This window comes from Protopterus annectens, chromosome 1.part2, assembly GCF_019279795.1.
Source record: "Protopterus annectens isolate FY-2018-M chromosome 1.part2, PAN1.0, whole genome shotgun sequence".
NCBI lineage: Eukaryota > Metazoa > Chordata > Ceratodontiformes > Protopteridae > Protopterus > Protopterus annectens.
The window spans coordinates 637,567,645-637,586,994 of record NC_056727.1 but is presented as its reverse complement, the minus strand read 5'-3'; the positions used below and the strand labels follow the sequence as shown (position 1 = coordinate 637,586,994).

Genomic DNA, 19,350 nt, shown 5'->3' with positions numbered 1-19,350 from the left:
GTGGGAGACTAAAATCCAGTCTAAAATGCTGCCACTAGTGAAGTCTTTGGATGGCCTAGTTATGGAGTTGATGAGTTGAGAGTAGTTGTATAGGTTGATGTTGAGGGGGTGAGTAGGGGACTGAATGGAAGACCAATTAATATTGGTGTCTCCCATGATTATGGTTTCATTACAGATGTTAGTTGATAGCCAGGAGAGGATTTCTTCGAGTATTGGGACATTGTCTCCGGGGGGAATGTAAAGAGAGGCTATATATATAAATTTATGTTTGTTTAGCTGAAGATGAGCTAGTATTAATTCTGCATTAGTGAACCTTGGAATGGCTTTATTGTAGGGTGTTATAGATAGGGAGGAAGAGTAGATTAGAGCCACTCCACCACCTTTTTTATGGGTTCTGTCTGTTCTGATGACAGAGTAATTGGGTGGTAATATCTCTTCATTTTTTACATATGGTTTTAGCCAGGTTTCAGATATAGCTAGGATGTCTGGTTTGTTATGGAGTAGCCAGGCATGGAGATTTGGAATTTTGTTAGCTAAACTTTGTGCATTAGGAGATGCAAGTAGGATGGATTTATTTATTGAGGAGGAGGGGGTTGGGCCTGGGTTAGGGTGTATATCACCAGATAAAAGTATGGAAGTTAGAAGTTGAGTTAAGTAGTGGAGATATTTGGATTGTTTTGATTGAGAGATATAAGTTGATAGAGTAGTGGGAGGTATGGAGGGTAGAGTAGTTGATGAGGTTTTAAGAGGGGGAATAGTCTGAAATGAAAACATAGTTTATTGCTGAAGGGATATAATTCAGGGGAGACTGAGTTGAAGAAGTTGGATTGTGAAGTATGGAGAGGGCAGGTTGTTCGTGAGAGTGGTGAGTGGGTGATGGGATAAGGTTGGGTAAGACAGTAGATAAAGGTAAGGGTCAGGAGGAGTAGTAGTTGAATTGGGAAGGATGAGTATTTTATAAGCATGTTAGGGTATTGATAAGCAATATAGTGGTAGAGAGTAAGGAGGAGGGAGGGATGTGTATGAAAGTGGGAGGAGGTAGGAAGAGGAAGGGGTGGAGTTTTGAGGTTGTATGAAAGTGGGGGGAGTTGGGCAGAGGAAGGGGTGGAGTTTCAAGGTTGGAGAGGAAGTAGGAGTGGTTAGATGGTATAAATGTAGATGCACTGGGGGTGGGTGGGAATTGGGGGTAGGGTAGGGGAGCGGAGTGAGCCCGCAGGGCGAACGGAGCGGGTAGAGACAAGGAATAGAAGTCAGAAAGGAAAACTATCAGCAATGCAGTTAGTTACAGGTTAGAAAGTTAGGATCTGTGTGGAGAAGGTCTGAGATGGTACAGGAGTCTACCGAAAAGGAGAGCCAGAGGGGTAAAGTATTGCAAGGGCACAAGGTGAGTGTGAAGAGGATCAGGTCAAGGACATAAGAAATTAGTTGAGATTACAGAGGTAAAACAGAAAGAGGCAGAGAAAGATGGATAGGATAAAGGTGCCACCTAGTGGGAAGATCTGGATAATGTAGGTAAGTGTGAAGGGAACTAACTGGTGTAGAACTGTGGTAGAAGAGATGTACATTAAGAGAGAGTTTAGGTAAGAGGTAGAGGTGAGTTGGCTGTTGGGTAGATAGAGAGGAGGGGCAAAGGGAAACTGGCTGCTCAAGCTCACTGCGAACTTTGGAGCCCTGAAGCAAGTAGTAGACAGGGGTCTGATTTACAATGTGGACTTAGCCCATAACATACTTTCTTTCTTCCTTGATAGAGGGTGCTGAGAAAAGAAGCTGGTAGATGAGGTCGCTGGACTTTGGATGGGATTCGTATCTCACCAGGTAGGTAGTGGTTATATGAGGAACAGGAGAAAGTTGAGCTGGGTACTTTGGGGAGAAAGGGAGACAAATATACAGAAGAGAAAAGTTAGTATTCAGCATATATATAAGTAGTATAAGCTAGCAGTAACAAATGCAACATATCAAACATTCACATTTAAATATGAGGTAGGTACATATATTTATGCAATCTAAGCATGTCTCTAGCATTTCAAAGGAATAGCCTTCATGGTAGTTGCAAATACAATAATACAACATTTGCATTTAAGTATGAGGTAGATACATACATTTAGGCATTCTAAGCATGTCTCTAACAAATCAAAGGACTAGCATTCAGGATAGTTGCAAAGGAACAAAAAATACAGTGAATAAGGTCAGCATTTAAGCAGTCCAGGCAAGATAGGATATTTGTTATTCCACTAATGGCCTGTAAGTGCAAGCTGATCAATAAATGAGGGGGCCCCCACTCCCTAAGGATATTTGTCTGGCAGGCGGTGCAGCATGAATTCCCTTAAAATCTTGGGGACAGTATTTTCCTGGAAGCTACTTAAATAGAGCAACGTTATCATGTGCCAGGTCCCAGAAGAAAATACCCTTTGCAGATTTAGTGAGTAGCGAGTAGTTACCAGTTTTATAATTTAATATAAAGGTAGCTAGTAAATGCTGCGTATGTAAAGTAAATGATTAAAGGAAGAATATCGCTTAGGCACGTTCAAACAGGAGTAGGAATGGTGGTACAACTACAAACCGCCATTACAGGCTGTTAATAGGATGGAATAAGCGACTATAGTACACTCAGTCAAGCTTCTCAGGTGAAGCATGTTCACTTCCAGTCATACATGGCTGTGAGCCTAAACTAGAGTTTCCCAGGGATTCAGATTAGCTCCTCATGGGTGGCGTAGCTGTAAAAGCCGTTTCAGCTGTACAAGCATTAATCACTTTTAAATTATCACATTCACAGTCGCAACAATCATATGCCTTTAGGAAAGGGTATTAACCTGTACGGCTGTGAATATTGTAAGACCCACCGGACTGTTTCGACTTGCTCCACGTGGGTGGCGTGGTTGCAAACAGCCGATTCAGCTGTAAAATCACTGTGAACTTTAGGTTGGTCAAATTCACAGTCATATAATTGCAGGAACAAGTGTTCGCTTGCAGGTTTTGATCAAATTCAGTAATTAGACTGTAATTAGAGAGAAAAAAAAACTCAAGACAGAATGCTCGGTCTCATTCCACGTGGGTGGCGGAGTTTACAATGGCCGTGTGGGCTAAAATATTAATACTACTTAGGAGATGGGCTATATCCAGAGTTGTTGGCCATTACATGCAGGGAACAAGAGTTCGCATGCAATTGTACATGTACTAGGCAAGAAAGTTATCAACTCCATTGTCGAACTAACAACCTGTCCAAGTTTAAAACAAATGGGCAAGGACAGAGAGCACATGGTCACAAGAACAGCTACAACATAGTACAGATAGACCCAGAGTATCCCGAAACAAGATAGCGAACTTGGGGTTTAGAGACAGCATAAGCCTAATCCTTCATGTGGGTCGCATAAGCGATACCAATACTGCCTTAGCAGAAGCAGAATAACCAGATATAAAAGATCCCAACCTTGCCAGCGTGAGAGGAAAAACTATTTTCCGCAGTCAAGTTACAAACAATAACTAGGCAAAGTATGCAATCATTGTTGCAGAGCAAAACCGCTATACATATATCGCTAGGTACTAAGACAAAACCATCAGTCCACAGTAAACGCTGTAACAATTAGACGACCATGTAATACGCAAATGCATACAATTATAGTAAGCCAGGCAATGAGACCACTAACACCACTTACCAGGGGCAAAGACGCCAGGGCAGAGCGGACAGCAGCCAGGGACTATTGTAAGGTGAGCTAACAAAAGATGGTGCCTCATAGGTCAAGGGGTATAAATAACTTCCCCAGGAACTAGAGGCAAGGGGGAAAGGTGTGGAATAGATACAGCTGGGTGGGGCAGGTTACAAGCCACTCCTGAAAGGTTAAGTGGCTATTCTACAACCGGAGGTATAGAAGGGAAGTAAGTTAGGAGGGATAGAACAGAAGGGGGAAATAGAGCAGTATAATGGCAGTCGCTAGATGAGAGCTCTATATTGACACAGGGAATAGAAGTCAGAAAGGAAAACTATCAGCAATGCAGTTAGCTACAGGTTAGAAAGTTAGATTCTGTGTGAAAATGCTTTAAAATTTCTAGCCCTTTAAAAAAAACATGACACGTTTTAAAATATTCATAGTTTAGTGCATTATGACACTCAACTAAGCAAAAAAGCAGACATTTGAGATGATAGTCTTCAGGAAAAATTTGTTTCCTCACAGGCAGAGTTGAATCCAGCACTAGGTTACATAGGCAGTCACCTAGGGCCCCATGGCTGGGGGGGCCCACTCTGGCCAGGAGGCTTCAACATAATAAAAAAAAAATATTTCTTGACAACTCGGTGGTGGTGTCTTCTCCTTTAAGGAAAACCTTCCGTGCATTGCAAACACACACACACACACACACACACACACACACACACACACACACACACACACACACACACACACACCAACATGGATGTAAACACATTCCGCACTTGCGCACAGAATTTAAACTACCTGTTCTGTTTATAGAGAAGGTAAGTGCACATGTGTGTGTGTGTTTGTGCACGTGTGTGTGTGTGTGTGTGTGTGTGTGTGTGTGTGTGTGTGTGTGTGTGTGTGTGTGTGTGTTAAATTAGCGGTTCCATTTGTTTCTGTATATGACAGAAAGTGTGTGCATGCGGATTCACTTTATAATCTTATAGTACTGAAATATCAAATTTCAGTATCTCAAGACTATAAAGCCAAAAAAATAAAAATACCGAAACCTGAAAAGCACGAAATTCAAAATCATAACTTTTAAACACACCCTACACCACACAAACACACATACATCTTCCTTCCCACACTACAACAAACAAACAAAACACACAGAAACATCAACACAAATACATGAACCTACCCTACATATAAGCAGGGGGGCAAGCCCCCCTGCACCGCCCCACACCCCCGCTACTTATATATACTAACTCCGAGGTTGCACTTAAAAGACAAAGACACGAAACCCACCACTACACAATCTACATTCCCCTCACACAAACACACATCACATATGTACAAACACCACCATTCTCAACACTTACACACTCACACTCTTACCTACATACCGTAACCTACACCTACAACTTCCCAAAACACTAACATACACTAAAATCCCTACCCAAAACCCTTAAAATATAAACACTTACATGAATCTGCAGCTATCCATTAACACAGCGCACCACCACAACCGCTGATTCGACATTTCTGTATTCGGTTATGTGGTCTTTCACGTAACTGGGCTTTCGTTATTGTAGTCTCGAGATACTGAAATTTGAGATTTCAGTATTTCGAGATAGTAAAGTGAACCCATGTATGCATATTTATGTGTATGTGTGTATGTAATTTAAACTAGCCATTCTGTTCGTATGATAAAGTGTATGTGTGTGTGTGTGTGTGTGTGTGTGTGTGTGTGTGTGTGTGTGTGTGTGTGTGTGTGTATGTGTGTATTGCTGTATAAGAGAGAAGGTGTGTTTGTGTGTGTGCATTGCTATGTGAGAGAGTAGGTGTGTGTATGTGTGTGTGTACTGCTGTGTGAGAGAGTAGGTGTGGGTATGTGTGTGTGTTGCAGTGTGAGAGCAGAGAGAAGGTAGGTGTAGGTGTGTGTGTGTGTGTGTGTTTGTGTTTAACATACCTCTGAACTGTCCAGATTTAGCCTTATAGTTTAGGTCTGTTGCTCAATAACATCTGTGATTTTCTGGCAACTCACAAAGGATTAAAGTCACTAAAGAATGACATATACAAGTTTCAGACTTCATATCCTTCAGAAAATGCATGCTAACACATACTGTTATCCTAGAGTTTCTGATGATGTCTTGTGTTTTAAGGCAGACGAAAAGTGCTTAAAATAAATAATTTTTAACCTACGTTAGCCTGTGCTCCTTTGGTTACTACCTTCTTCTACTGTTTAAAGTGGATTTATTGAACTGTTACCAACGGTGGGAAGATTCTGTGCACCGGACTTGGTTTGTGTTTGACTTACAAGTTTGTTGCCGTTTATCATTTATATACTGTTATCCTGACAACTTTCTAAGTTAAAATTAGCAATATTTAAAATCTATTCCTATTTTTGGGCCATTGTATCCCCATTATTTTAGATTTTGTCCAGATTTCTTGCACTAAGAAGTTGACAGGTATGCATACCTGTCAACTGTCCACATTTTTGCAGAACATGCAGATTTTTTTTCTCATATTTTGGCCTATTCATCGTAAAATTTGTGGTTTTCTGGCAAATCACCTGAGGGTTGAAATAACATCATATGTTTGAGTTTCAAATTTAATTTCATTCAGAAAATGTATGCTAGCACAAATCAGGTTATTCTAGCAACTTTTTATGTTAAAAAGAGCAATATTTAAAATCTATCCCTATGTTTGGGCCATTGCATCCCTGTTATTTTAGGCATTGTCCAGATCTCTTGTGCCAAGAGGTTGACAGGTATGGAAGTTTGGTATGTAATGGCCTAATCGGGGGGGTTAGTCAATTAACTTGATCAGCAGACAAGAGCCTGAATCCTCGACACTACCAGACTGCTGAAGGAATTGTGAACTTCTGTGGAGACAAGAGCCTGAATCCTCTACACCGACTACCAGTCTGCTGAAGGAATTGTAAACTTATGTGGAGACAAGAGCATGAATCATCTACACCAACTACCAAACTGCTGTTAGCATACTGAATTTCAGTTTCAGTACATTTTCAGGGAATTATGAGTTTCACTACTTTTTCAATGGATTATGAGTTTCAGTGAATGTTCATGGAAATGTGAATTTCAAGGGAAAAGAGATATTTGTTGTTCATGTTGTCTGTTTTCAATATGTAGCTAACTTTTTATAAGCAAATAGCAGTCACTGTTTGTGTTGTAGAATTTGGAAGCAGTGTTAGTAGCATAATTGCCTTTGGTGCAGGAGGCTGTGAATTCTACTCCCATCCCATGTAGATGGAGTGCTGATATTGCAGTGCCATTTCAATTGCTGATTATTTGGTGCATTTCAAGGGGGTATAGGGGTCATGCACTCCTGAGTGTGTTCTCCTTTGTATGAGATGCCTAGTAACAATGAACTTGTCAGTTTGTCTACCATTCCCAATTTCTGTATTACCAGCTTACCAATTGTTTTATTCAACATAGGCAATTAATTCTTCAAGGGCAGCAGGTACAAATTTGTAGATTAAACACTGAAATGTAAAATTGTTTTGCCAGTAGCAATCGCTTCATTAGTTACAGATCTCTTTAATGTGGAGTTATTCGGATGACTTTTACTGCTGCAGAGATTGTGCTCTTTGATATTGGTGGACTGTAATTACAGAAGTTTGAGTGGCCTTTTATGGTTAAATTTTTTTGAAATGGGTAATTTTGTCATTATTGGTGCATACATATTGTTTCTTTGCTTATTGGAAGAATGTTCAAAACTACAAATTTAAAATACTTTCTAACAAGTGGTGCTGTATTATACAAGAAATACAATTTAATGCAATCAGGAAGGTGAATCAAAGAACACAGACATGTATGCATGTCCCTAAAAATGTGTGCACAGATTCTATGGTCTGAAAACAGCTCAAAGGTAAACTTAATTCTCCACTGCCCAAATGCATTTTCTTTGAATGTTTGTTTTAATGCTGATTCAATTAATGTGATTTTTCAGGGGCAGAGAAGTTTACTGCTCATGCTGCCTGTCTTCATTGTGAGACTGTATTGTTTGTTTAGCAAATGGCTATCAGTGTTTGTGCTATTTTATTTCAATATCTGTAATCATTGTAGAAGTAAATAAGAAAACAGTATGCACACTGACAGGTTTGAACAGTGTTTATTGTAAATGGGGAGAAATAGCCAAGTAATGGAACACTGGAATGGCTGGGGAGGGGGCTGCTGTGAGGGGGGTAGAGGATTGCTATAGGAGGGCTGCTTTGGGGAGCACCCAATCTATTACCCTCCCTAGGGCCTCATTTGACCATGATCCAGCTCTGCTCACAGTCATATTTGCAGGTAACTTTTTTTTTCCTGCGATATCATATCACCTAAAAAATGCCCACAAAAGTCCAACCAACAAAAATACAATTTCAGAAAAGTGATATGAACATGCTTATCATTCTGAAGGATTTCTAGGCCTGGAGCATGAGACTCAGTTACCACACTTTTCAGCAGGAAAAAAATAATTGAAGATGGAGCTGGCCATGTTCTCCCCTGCAAGCAGGCCATAGTGTGTACTTCTAAACATTATTATTTTGTTAGCTTACTGTCAGTTACACATTACAAGTGTGGAGGTAATTGTACTTCTGAAGACATTCATTTCATTCAAATATAAAGTTAACTGTGCAGTGACAGTTCTCATAACAATTTTAAAGATGTAGCAGCTTAATGAGGTAACATTTTTTAGGATAGGAAAACAAAACACTGCACTTGTAGACACTGTATTACATACACTCACAAGGCGGACAAATGACACAGTCAGTTTACACTGGTATTTTCTCCTTATGACCTGGGCCTATCTGCCCAGAGGTACTGATATCCTGGCAGGTGTAGTTGCATGCAGCCACTGATAAACCAGACTGTACTTTATTATTATTATTATTATTTCTGGGAGAATTATGGTTGTGTAAGAGTGGAAACATAGACAGGAAATTGTTGTGGGTAGCAGTTTTTTTTGTATGTGCTTTGTGGGTGGTGAAGTTGTAGTTCCACAATGTTGGTATTTTTGTGGTCACATATTGATTGTTGGATGAAATCCCATGGACAGCAGTTTTCACATGTTTCAGTTTGAAAGTTGTCATTGCTGGTTATACTTTTCACACACATACATGTTTGTATTGATATATGGCCTTGTTATGTGCGCTGGTGAGTACTGTCTTCATGTAGAGTGCTTGTAGGAGGTCCACAGATGGAGTAGTCTAAACAGAGGTCACAACTTTTGGCACACAAGACTACTTTGTCCACACCTCATCATACACACCTGCACAAATATTCAAGGTATTGGGACCTATGACACTGTATACATGACTGCATATTCTACCACATGGTTAGGTGATAATGCAGGTAGACAGCAGTTTCTGATGTATCATACTAGCATATTTTGTGAATATTTAATATACACCTGTGCACTGCTCTCATAGGTCATATATCACATATGTAATAGCAATGTTTGTTTTCTCCCATCCACCCACCCCAACACCATTATGACCAACATCACCACCACAACCCCCTTTGTTGCTATCCTTAATTTTCCTTGATGTTTTTTGGTGTTTGTTGTTCTATTTCTCTCCATTTATGTTTCCATTTTCCACAGCATCTACCACAGCTATGGAAGTGGTGTGACCCAAATCACCACACCCTCCAGTCCCAACCTTATCCTGCAGCAAGTCCACCTCGCCTCAGGTCTGCATTCCTGTTGTGTGGGTCTCAGGATATCCAGCTTGCATCACCTGCAGCCTCCGTTGGCAGCTTTAGAAGAGAATGCTGTTGTTCCTACCTGTGGTCCTTGCAGGAGTGCAGAATTAGTAACATGCAGGGAGTTTGTACAGGTGGTGGAGGATTTGGTGGTGGTCTGGTGTCTGGAGGCATACATTAGCTAGCTGGAAAGGTTCTTGTATGGCTCACATAGTCACATCACTGCCTGACTCTGCCTTCAACTCTTCAGGTAGAGCCCCGTGCAGAGTATGGTTAGGGTGCTGACAGACCATGCCCTGTGTCTAGCCCAGGTAGAGTGGATAAAGGAGGTTATACCCACCCTGTACCTTTCCTTGTATGTCATCCCTCTCCCCAATTTGTTGTTCAGCACTCCATATAACTGATGCCATCCCTTTAGATCTGAAACTGCTAGAAGTCAGTTTATTTCTAACACTGAATTCATATGACTGAAATTTACTGTCTATAAACTTTTCAGTCATGATGACCTTATCCAACTATGCTAATAATTAAGTTAATTAAGACATCAGTAACTGTCCTTCCTTTTAACATTGTCATGGACTATGAACACTAGTTTATTTGGACATGGTCTTCTCAGAGTTCCAATTTGCATTCTTTCTTTCTTTATCATGCTTTCATAGATGTTACTTATGTGTCATGCATATAATTGTCAGAAAATGTCCATATGGAAGAGATTAGCTGATAACCACCCCTATCACTCAAGCAGTCAGTCTAAAATATTTTATATTTCCACAATCTGTTAGATCACCAGCCTGTTTGCTGAACACGAATCACATGCTTTTTGACTAATGTTGTTGCTGCATAATGTGAATAGGAAATGTTAAATATTTCTTCACTACATGATACACTGAGCACTTTTTATATTTCTGCATAAAACTGCTTAGAAATAAAGTACAAAAAAGTTAATTCTACTTTGTGTATTTTTTCCACAGAGTAGCCCTGCAGAGGGACTGATATCCATACTAAAGAAAAGACATGCAGCTGAAGAAGACCTTAATGGTGAACAGTTCCAGCAAAAACAGTCAAGGAGGAGAGTGAGGTTTAAAGAGCCCACAGAAACATCCCACAAGGGTAAGAATGTCAGGAAGGATACAAGATCTAATGATGGAAGTGGGTACAAAAAATCATGCTATGGGATACAAGTGGTTCTACTAAAACATACAGATACATAATAAAAGCTCAGATGGGGCATAGTGAACGTTATATAACTTGGTATGGGTCGTTGCTACAGTGCAGCCACATGACTTAGTATGGGTCGTTGCTACAGTGCAGCCACATAACTTAGTATGGGTCGCTGCTACAGTGCAGCCACATAACGTGGTATGGGTCATTGCTACAGTGCAGCCACATGACTTGGTATGGGTCGTTGCTACAGTGCAGCCACATGACTTGGTATGGGTCATTGCTACAGTGCAGCCACATGACTTGGTATGGGTCGTTGCTACAGTGCAGCCACATGACTTGGTATGGGTCGTTGCTACAGTGCAGCCACATGACTTGGTATGGGTCGTTGCTACAGTGCAGCCATATGACTTGGTATGGGTCGTTGCTACAGTGCAGCCACATGACTTGGTATGGGTCGTTGCTACAGTGCAGCCACATTACTTGGTATGGGTCGTTGCTACAGTGCAGCCACATGACTTGGTATGGGTCATTGCTACAGTGCAGCCACATGACCTGGTATGGGTCATTGCTACAGTGCAGCCACATGACTTGGTATGGGTCGTTGCTACAGTGCAGCCACATGACTTGGTATGGGTCGTTGCTACAGTGCAGCCACATGACTTGGTATGGGTCATTGCTACAGTGCAGCCACATGACCTGGTATGGGTCGTTGCTACAGTGCAGCCTATCACTGGCACCCATTAGATAAATACAAAACTACTAGTTTGCTCTTGGTTCCTAAGTTTATTACCTCGGTTTTCACATTATTCCAGAGCACAAATTGTCAGGCTTTCTGTGTCACAGCAATCGTGTCAGTTATCCTCTGTGAGATCCCACTCTCATTCCTCTTAACTGGCCAGATTTTTGCAAAATATCCAGATTTTTACCTCATATTTTCAATCTGTTCCAAATAAAATTTGTGGTTTTCTGCTAAATCATTGAGGACTGAAGTCATTAAATAATGATTCATATGCTTTGAAAAATAATGTAAAACCTGTTATTCTAGCAACTTCCTAAACTTATAATAGTAATATTTAAAATTTACCCTTGATTTTTGGTGTCTGTCTTCCCATTATTTGTGGCTTTGCCCAGATTACTTGTGTTTAGAGGTTGAAAGGTTGCTCTCTCTTATTACTTATGAGTAACACCAATGCTCTGCCCCCAACTTTGTTCTTTTCCCTGCTCAGCTTATTTGTGGTTTTACCTGACAAGTTCCCAGTGTAGAACTGGTAAAGTTGCCACTTAACATTCACAGCATTCTTTTCCTTTAGTGTGTGTGGTCTTTATTCATTTATGTGCTTGTTCATTTACCTGCCTATTTACTCACAAGATTAGATTTACTCTCCAAGGGGTCTCATCCTATCCCAGTTGTCTTAGCCTCATTTTATATTTACCTGCTGAGACTCCCAGGGTTATCATCCAACACCACCATGGAAGTATTAGCAACAGATGCAGTCCATAGCTTATAAGCTTGAACTAACGATGCACCATTACACAGTTGGTACATCACCACCATGAATACCTAAGATTCTCTACTCTGGTTTGTTGCTGCAGATTTCTTCTGTTGCTATCTGAAACTTGGTGTTTATAACAAGACACTTCAAAGGCATAATAAAGCACAGAATTGCCACCTGCCTATGGAATAATTGAGAATAGCATGTTTCACTTCAAGGGGAGCAACTAGCTGTTCAACTAATGCTGAGCTGAATGTTTTGGGTTCACTGGAAACTGAACATTCATTTGGAGTTATATAGGCCTGTATTAGCATGATGGTTTGTTTTCATGTGTGAGGGCTGCCCATATCTTAACTGAAATGTTTCATTAACAAATATTTAAACTAGCCAAAGGAGATGCACACATACAGAGAGGAAGTCATATGTTCTCCCATCAAAACATCAGAGTGTATGTGATGGAAATTGACAACAAGATCAAACTCAGATCAATGCTAAACAGAGAAAAGCAAATGCAGTATATACTTGGACCAGGCAACAAAATGCAAGATAAAGCTAAAGTTTCTCTCCCCATTCAATACTCTATCTTTTATCCAGTTCCACTTTTGATTATCATTAAACAGTGTTTACTTTTCAATTAAATTTCTCATCTCTCTACTCCACCACCTATCCCATTCTCCCTGACTCTGTTTTATCCACCTCAACCCTCACAGTCCTCTCTCATTTCTCTTTCTAATCTCCCTTCCCTTTCAATCTCATCCCTCTACCCCACCACACATACTATCCTTCCGTGACTCCATCCTATCCATGTCAGCCCTCCCTGACTCCATCCTATCCATCTCGGCCCTTCCTGACTCCATCCTATCCATCCCAGCCCTCAACCAGAGGAGAAGTTGTGGATAGCAATTAATAAAGAGCTGAAGCATTTTATCTGGGAGGGTTACCACCTGTCCCACTTTGTGAGGGACAGTCCCTCTTTGGGCAGTTGTGTCCAGACAAGAAATTGTAAAAATGGCAAATGTCCTGAGATTTTAGGACAAAATTATTTCTTATATTTTATGTAATAGTTGCATAAAACAGTTATTCTGTATCTGAAATACCTAAATGTTATAAGAAACAGAATAAGCAACTAAAATGATACAAGGATAAGCTTTTATTTAGGCAAAACAGTTAAGTTCTGTCCTTTGTACTGGCTGTGGGTATGTCGGCCTGTAAAATCTGATGTCTGTACCAAACATGTCCCACTTTGACCATTTGAAAAGGTGGCAACCCTAAGCAAGAGACAAGTGGAATAAGCTTATTCTTCCAATAAAACAGGGTGGATTGGGATTACCTGAGTTGAAGGGGTATTTCAGAGCAAAGAGTTAAGGCTCCTATTTATAGCAAGAGATGATGATGAAATGGGGGGGGGGGAGCTCAAGTAACAGGGAGAGACTGGGATTTTGGATGTAGACTTTTAAGGAGAACAACAATGATCATACATAATATTATATACATAAAGTAGCAGAAGGTCTTCTAAGAACTAAGCCAACATGGGAATTGAGAAAGGAGAGTCTGCCAATAGGGATGACAGCAATTAGGGATACAGAGAATAAGTGAGAATGGGTGGGAATGTATTGGAGAAAACTGGAAAAGGAACCATGTTTCTAGGAGAAAATAACTAGAGAGGGAAAGGTAATAGAATGGGAAGATGCCAAAAACTTACTTGGACTGCAGGCTAAAAATTGCCTTCCATATCAAAGATTGATATCAGAGTATAGGCAAAAAGAAAGAAATAGGGTGGACCTAAATAAAAGACCAGCACTGGTAGAGTTTTTAGTAGATCTAGAACAGAAGTTGTCATTGAGAAAAGAATAATTAGAATATTGCATGATAACTATAAGAATTAATCAGATGAGGTTAGGAAGGACTGGGAAGAGAGATTAGATAAGCAATTCACAAAGAAACAATGGGGGTATATGTATGTCTCCCAAATATGCAACAAAATATAGTATATTTCAGATCTTTACCTGGAAGTGCTTATATAGGTATTTTATATCCCAAGCAAACTTCAAAGAATTTTTCCTCGGGTAGACAGAAAATGTTGGAGGTGTGATAGAGCAGAAAGAGGTAACTGAGAACATATTTTCTGGGAGTATAATAAGTTGGTAGACTTTAAAGATTCCCTGCAGACTGCTCTGTTGAAGATACTGGGTGAGCAAGTTAGAGTGACTAGGAAAATGATTTTTTTGAGATATGAAACAAACTCGGAATTGCCTAGACACAGTGAGGCCTTGCTGAGTCTAATTATGATGTCTGCCAAAAATGCAATTACTAGAAAATGGAAATCAAAGTCTAAACCAACTTTACTAGAAGTAGTGAAGATAGTAACAGAGTTAAAACAACTGGAACCTGTAGAAAAAGGTAGGAGCAAATTACATACGAAAAATGGGAACTGTGGGATCAATACATGCAGAGGAGGAATGAAGTTTAAAAGAAGGCAGAATTTGAATGAGCTTTCTAATGGCTGACTAACAATGACTAGATATGTTAAAGGAAAAATCCACCTTCTCCTCCAGTTTAACTCAACTCTTAGGTTGCTTTTCTCCCTACAGTATGGTTCCAGTACTGTGTAGGTGTCTGGAACCCGTTTCTACTTTATAAAACTTTCATTTCCTCACTTTGATATCAAAGGAAGGAAAAAGCCACCCACTTTTTTATTTAAAGTTAACTTATCACATAAGTTGCAGAGGAATTTGTCTATACTTGCATGACACACCACAGATACAAAGAAATTTGTAGTCAAGAGCTCAGGCTTCTGTAAGACAGAGAGGTGTGAAACTGTTTTCCATTGTCTTAATTGGAGAAAGAGAACTTACACTGATTCACAGCTGCTTCAGTTGTAGCAATGCCTTTAATAGCAAAACAGAGCAATTAAATGTCAGTGGTTCAAAATCATTTGTCACTTCTTTTGACAAATTTACATAAACAGCACCACAGCACTGACATGCTAAGCTTTTAACTTTAAATGTTTGTTGTTTATACTACTTTACATTTTAAGATAACTTGAATGTAGTATCAAAGATGTCTGTGTCATTTAGAGAAAAGTCAGACAATATTTTTTTCTTCTAATTCTTGTAAAGTATCAGCACATTTACCAAAATGTAGGGGAGGGGCTGTCAATTCATCTTGGAATACAAAAATATATTTTGAACAAAGGCCTGCAATTTAGCAACTGTTTAGGTTGCAGATGTATAATTCCTTAGTATACTATAAAACAAGCCCTGAGACACACATGACAGCCATTCAAGAAATAAATGAAGCAGTCCTGTTACAAACAATATAAAAGATGACAGTGACTCTGACACTAATCCCATTTTCAGTTCATGGAATGGAAATACATCACTACTTCCTTATGTCTAGCATGACTCATATAAAGCAGATGTTAAATGGATTATGGGAAAGAGGCTTGAAGAAAAATAAGATCATGTTGATATGTCAAGCCCCATTTACAGCCATTTTGCACAAAATACATTAAATTATATAAGAAGTTGTCAAGAGTGATTTTGAGATGTTAAAATAGCTCAGAAAACATAAAGTGGAAAAACAGATTTTTTTTTTGTTCTGAGGTGGAGTTTTCTTTTAAAAGTGATGTATAATGTTTGCAGCTACAGTTGTGTCACATTTATTTATTTCCAGTTTGATGACCAGGGAGGTCCACTGGGCTCAAAGAGCCCATTTTCAGTGGAGGCCTGGAGAAAAAAAGCTCAAATAATACATAGTACAAGCTCCATAATATGAAGTACAATACATAGTGGAAACAGAAACAAACTAAGCAAATTTTACATACAAAATAGCAAAAACTAAACAAAAGTTAAACAGCAGCTTGGAGAAGGACGTAAAGCATATTTTACATGTTTAGTAGTCGAGAACAGTAGTACAAGGTTAAATTAATACAGATGTTTAAATCATCTGAGAATGATATAGAAGTAACATTAGCATGGATGAGTTCTTTATGCATGAATATTAGCATGAATTAAATTAATACAGAGGTTTAAACCCTCTGAGAGTGGTATAGAGGTAGCATTAGTATGAAGGCAGTACATAGGGGTTAAACAATAGCGTGTAAGGAAGAACAAACTTTGTGTGTTATAAAGTATTTATGTATTAAGCAGGTTAGGTAGGTGGAGTGCAATTGCATTTCCATTTTTGGGAGAGGTAAGAATGCAGCTGGGTTTTGAAGTGTTCAGAGTTCTCAGAAATTCTTAGAGATGGAGGGAAAGAATTCCATTTTTTGATGACGGAAAAGGATAGGAGAAGCTGACCAGTGGGACAGTTTGGTTTATAAACAGAGATTAGATTTTGGTGGGTAGATAAGAGTTCTGTTTGGGGTGTATAATGTTAAAATGTTTGTTAGTGCTGGACATACAGATGGTTTGAAAATAAGCTTGTGAGTGGTGATTAGTTGGAGGTAGACAAGGTAGTTTGGGAGTTCTAGCCATTGCAGCTGGTGGAGAGGTTTACAGTGGTGAGTGGAGTATTTGGAAGTGGTGGCGAACTTTAAGATTTTATTGTAACAGGATTCTAGTTTAGAAGAGATGGAGGAAGATAGGTTGGTTAGTAGAGGAGCACCATACATTAGTGAAGGCAGTAAGAAGGTAGTGGTAAGGGTTTGTCTTCTTGAGGGGAAGAGGAAGTGGAGTTTCTGTACAGCATGCCAAGTTTCTGATGGGTTTTCTTTATATCTAGCTGAACATGAGTATAGAATTTTAGATGTTCGTCAATAGTAACTCCAAGAAGTTTAGCAAAAGGAACAACTTCTACAGTTGAGTTGGCAAGGCTTGTAATCTTGAAAGAGGCTTTGTCTAGGCAGATAGATTTTGAGGGAGAGAATAGAAGGATCTTTGATTTGTTGGCATTCAAAGAGAGGTAATTTTGGAGCATCTAGTTCTCAGTAGTGAGAAGGCAGTTTGGGTTTTTGTTTGGAGCTCAGGGAGGTTTGATGCAGAGCAAACTAAAGTTGAGTCATCTGCATATTGTACTATCTTAGTGTAAGGAATGGCTGCATGGAAATCATTAATGAAGCTATTGAAGAGCATTGGGCTAAGAATGGATCCCTGGGGTACCCCGGTTGGGGTGGGAAGGAAGGCTGAGGTGCCAGTCTTCCATTTTACTGCCTGAGATCTGTCAGAGAGGTAGCTGCTGAACCAGGTAATGGTGTTTTGTGAGAGGTTAAGATTGGAAAGGCGGTAAAGAAGGTGGGTATGGGAAACTGTGTCAAAAGCCTTGGAGAGGTCAAGGAGGACTGTGGATACAAGTTCTCCAGAGTCACGGGCATGGTTTACGATGTTTAGAAAAGAGAGAAGAGCTGTTATTGTGCTATGGCCAGGACAGAACCCATGTTATGTTGGGGTGAGGAGTTGGTTATGTGTAATGAATGGCATGAGCTGGAGGTGGATGCATTTCTCAAGAATTTTTGAAATAGGGGAGAGAATCGCTATGGGTCGGAAGTTGGAGATGTTATTATTTTTGCCTCCTTTATGGAGGGGTAGGATAAAGGCTGCACACCACAGTTTGGGGACATATGATTCTTGTATGGCTCTGTTGATGAGTATGCTAATGGGGATGGTGATGTTGTCTGCTGCAATTCTTAAAAAGAGTGAGGGGATATTGTCAGGGGCATTGGAGCAAGGCTTAAGTTTAGAGAGAAGTTTTTTTTATATATGAGGTGGAGATGGGTTTGAGGTGGAATATGGGAGGTGAGTTTGGGGTGAAAGGTTGGGCAGAGGGTTTGATTTGGGGGAGGTGTTGTTTGGGAATGTTTTAGTGAGTTCTGCTATAGAGTTAGTGAAGAAGGAGTTGAACAGAGTAGCTATTTCTGGGTCAGATTTACTAGTGTCAGGGCAAGGGTTGTTTTTGGTGCCTGGGTTGAGAAGTGAGTTGATGGATTTCCAGAATTGTTTGGGGTTAGAGGAGTGGTTAGACTGGAGTTTGATATAGTATACTTTTTTGTCTTGTATGATACATTTTTTTGGCTAATTTGCGGAGCTGTTTATATTTAAGAAGGGTGTCAGGGTGCCTATTAAGATGGTAGAGTTTCGAGGTCTTGTCCCTTTGTTGCATGAGTGTTTTGGTATCTTTACTAAGCCAGGGGGTGGAATTGATTTTTATATGTTTTATTCTTGGAGAGGTTTGGGAGTTAAGAGTGTCTAAGAAGGTTGAGTTGAAGAATTCGACAACACTGTCCAGAGGCAGAGTTTTTAGAGTGTCCCAATTTATCAGTTTGAGAGAACTGTAAAAAGTTGTAGGGTTAAAGTTGTTGAGATTCCGAGTATGGATATACTGGTGTAGATGAGAAGGGGGTTGCTCTATGGATGAAGGCTGGTAAGTGATCACTGATAGAGTCTGGTAAGGTGCCAGTGTGGGAGATTTTGTTTGGGTGGGAGACAAGGATCCAGTCCAGTATGGAGCCTGGGGGTTATTTTTATTAGGTATGGTTATAGCATTTGTGAGTTGAGTGAAATTACATAGATGGATTGAAATGGTGGGGTTATTGGCAGTAATTTTGTTCCAGTCAATGTTCACATCTCCTAGGATGTATGTCTCAAGCTTGATATTATATGAGGCCCATAGGAGAATTTCCTCAAGTGTGTTAATGTTGTTTCCAGGGGGATATAGAGGGCTATAACACAAATGCTTTTCTGGTTACTTACTTTGAGATTTCCGATGACTAGTTCAGCATTGTTGAACTGTGGAATAGGATTTTGGTAGGGAGTGATGGAGAGTAGGCTAGAGTAGATTAAGGCTACTCCTCCACCCTACCTTTTTAGGCAGTCTTGTCTAAGTACTTGAAACCCAGGGGGTAGTATTTCAGAGTCTGAAATGTTGGGTTTTAGCCATGTCTCAGAGACAGCTGCTATGTCAGGTTGGGTATGGGATAGCCAAGCGTGGAAGTGGGCTAATTTGTTTCTTAGACTCTGGGTATTGATGGTCAAGATCTTGAGGTATTTAGGGTTTTTAGTATGGGTGGTAATGGGGGGAGATGGATTGCTGCTGGTACTAGGTCCAGGGTTGGGGTGTATGTTTCCTGCTAGGTATAGGCAGTTAAATGGGAATGAGAGCAAGGGTTTGGATTTGCTCCTAGAGTTTGGTGGGAGGTACAATAGTGCTTTGGGAATATGACATTTCATTGAGGAGGATAGGAGTTTTAGTTTAAAGCAGAAAAGTGGGTTTGGAAGCACTAGGGAGGAGGATATAGTGTGGAAATGAAATGTGGCAGAGTTATAATGTGTGTTAGGAGTGATGGTGGGGTGAAGAGGGAATAGGAAAGAATGGGGTAGTTTGTAAGAGGAATAGGAGGTAGCATGGTAT

At 40.0% G+C, this 19,350-nt stretch overlaps 1 protein-coding gene across 1 annotated transcript in view; it reads left to right on the top strand.

Moving 5' to 3' along the window:
- Positions 1-19,350, top strand: part of CNST (consortin, connexin sorting protein) — a 318,963-nt gene that overhangs the window by 186,754 nt on the left and 112,859 nt on the right. Inside the window, exon 2 of the mRNA XM_044058103.1 lies at positions 10,318-10,456. Coding sequence (XP_043914038.1) covers positions 10,318-10,456 — 139 coding nt within the window. The remainder of the gene's footprint in view (positions 1-10,317; positions 10,457-19,350) is intronic.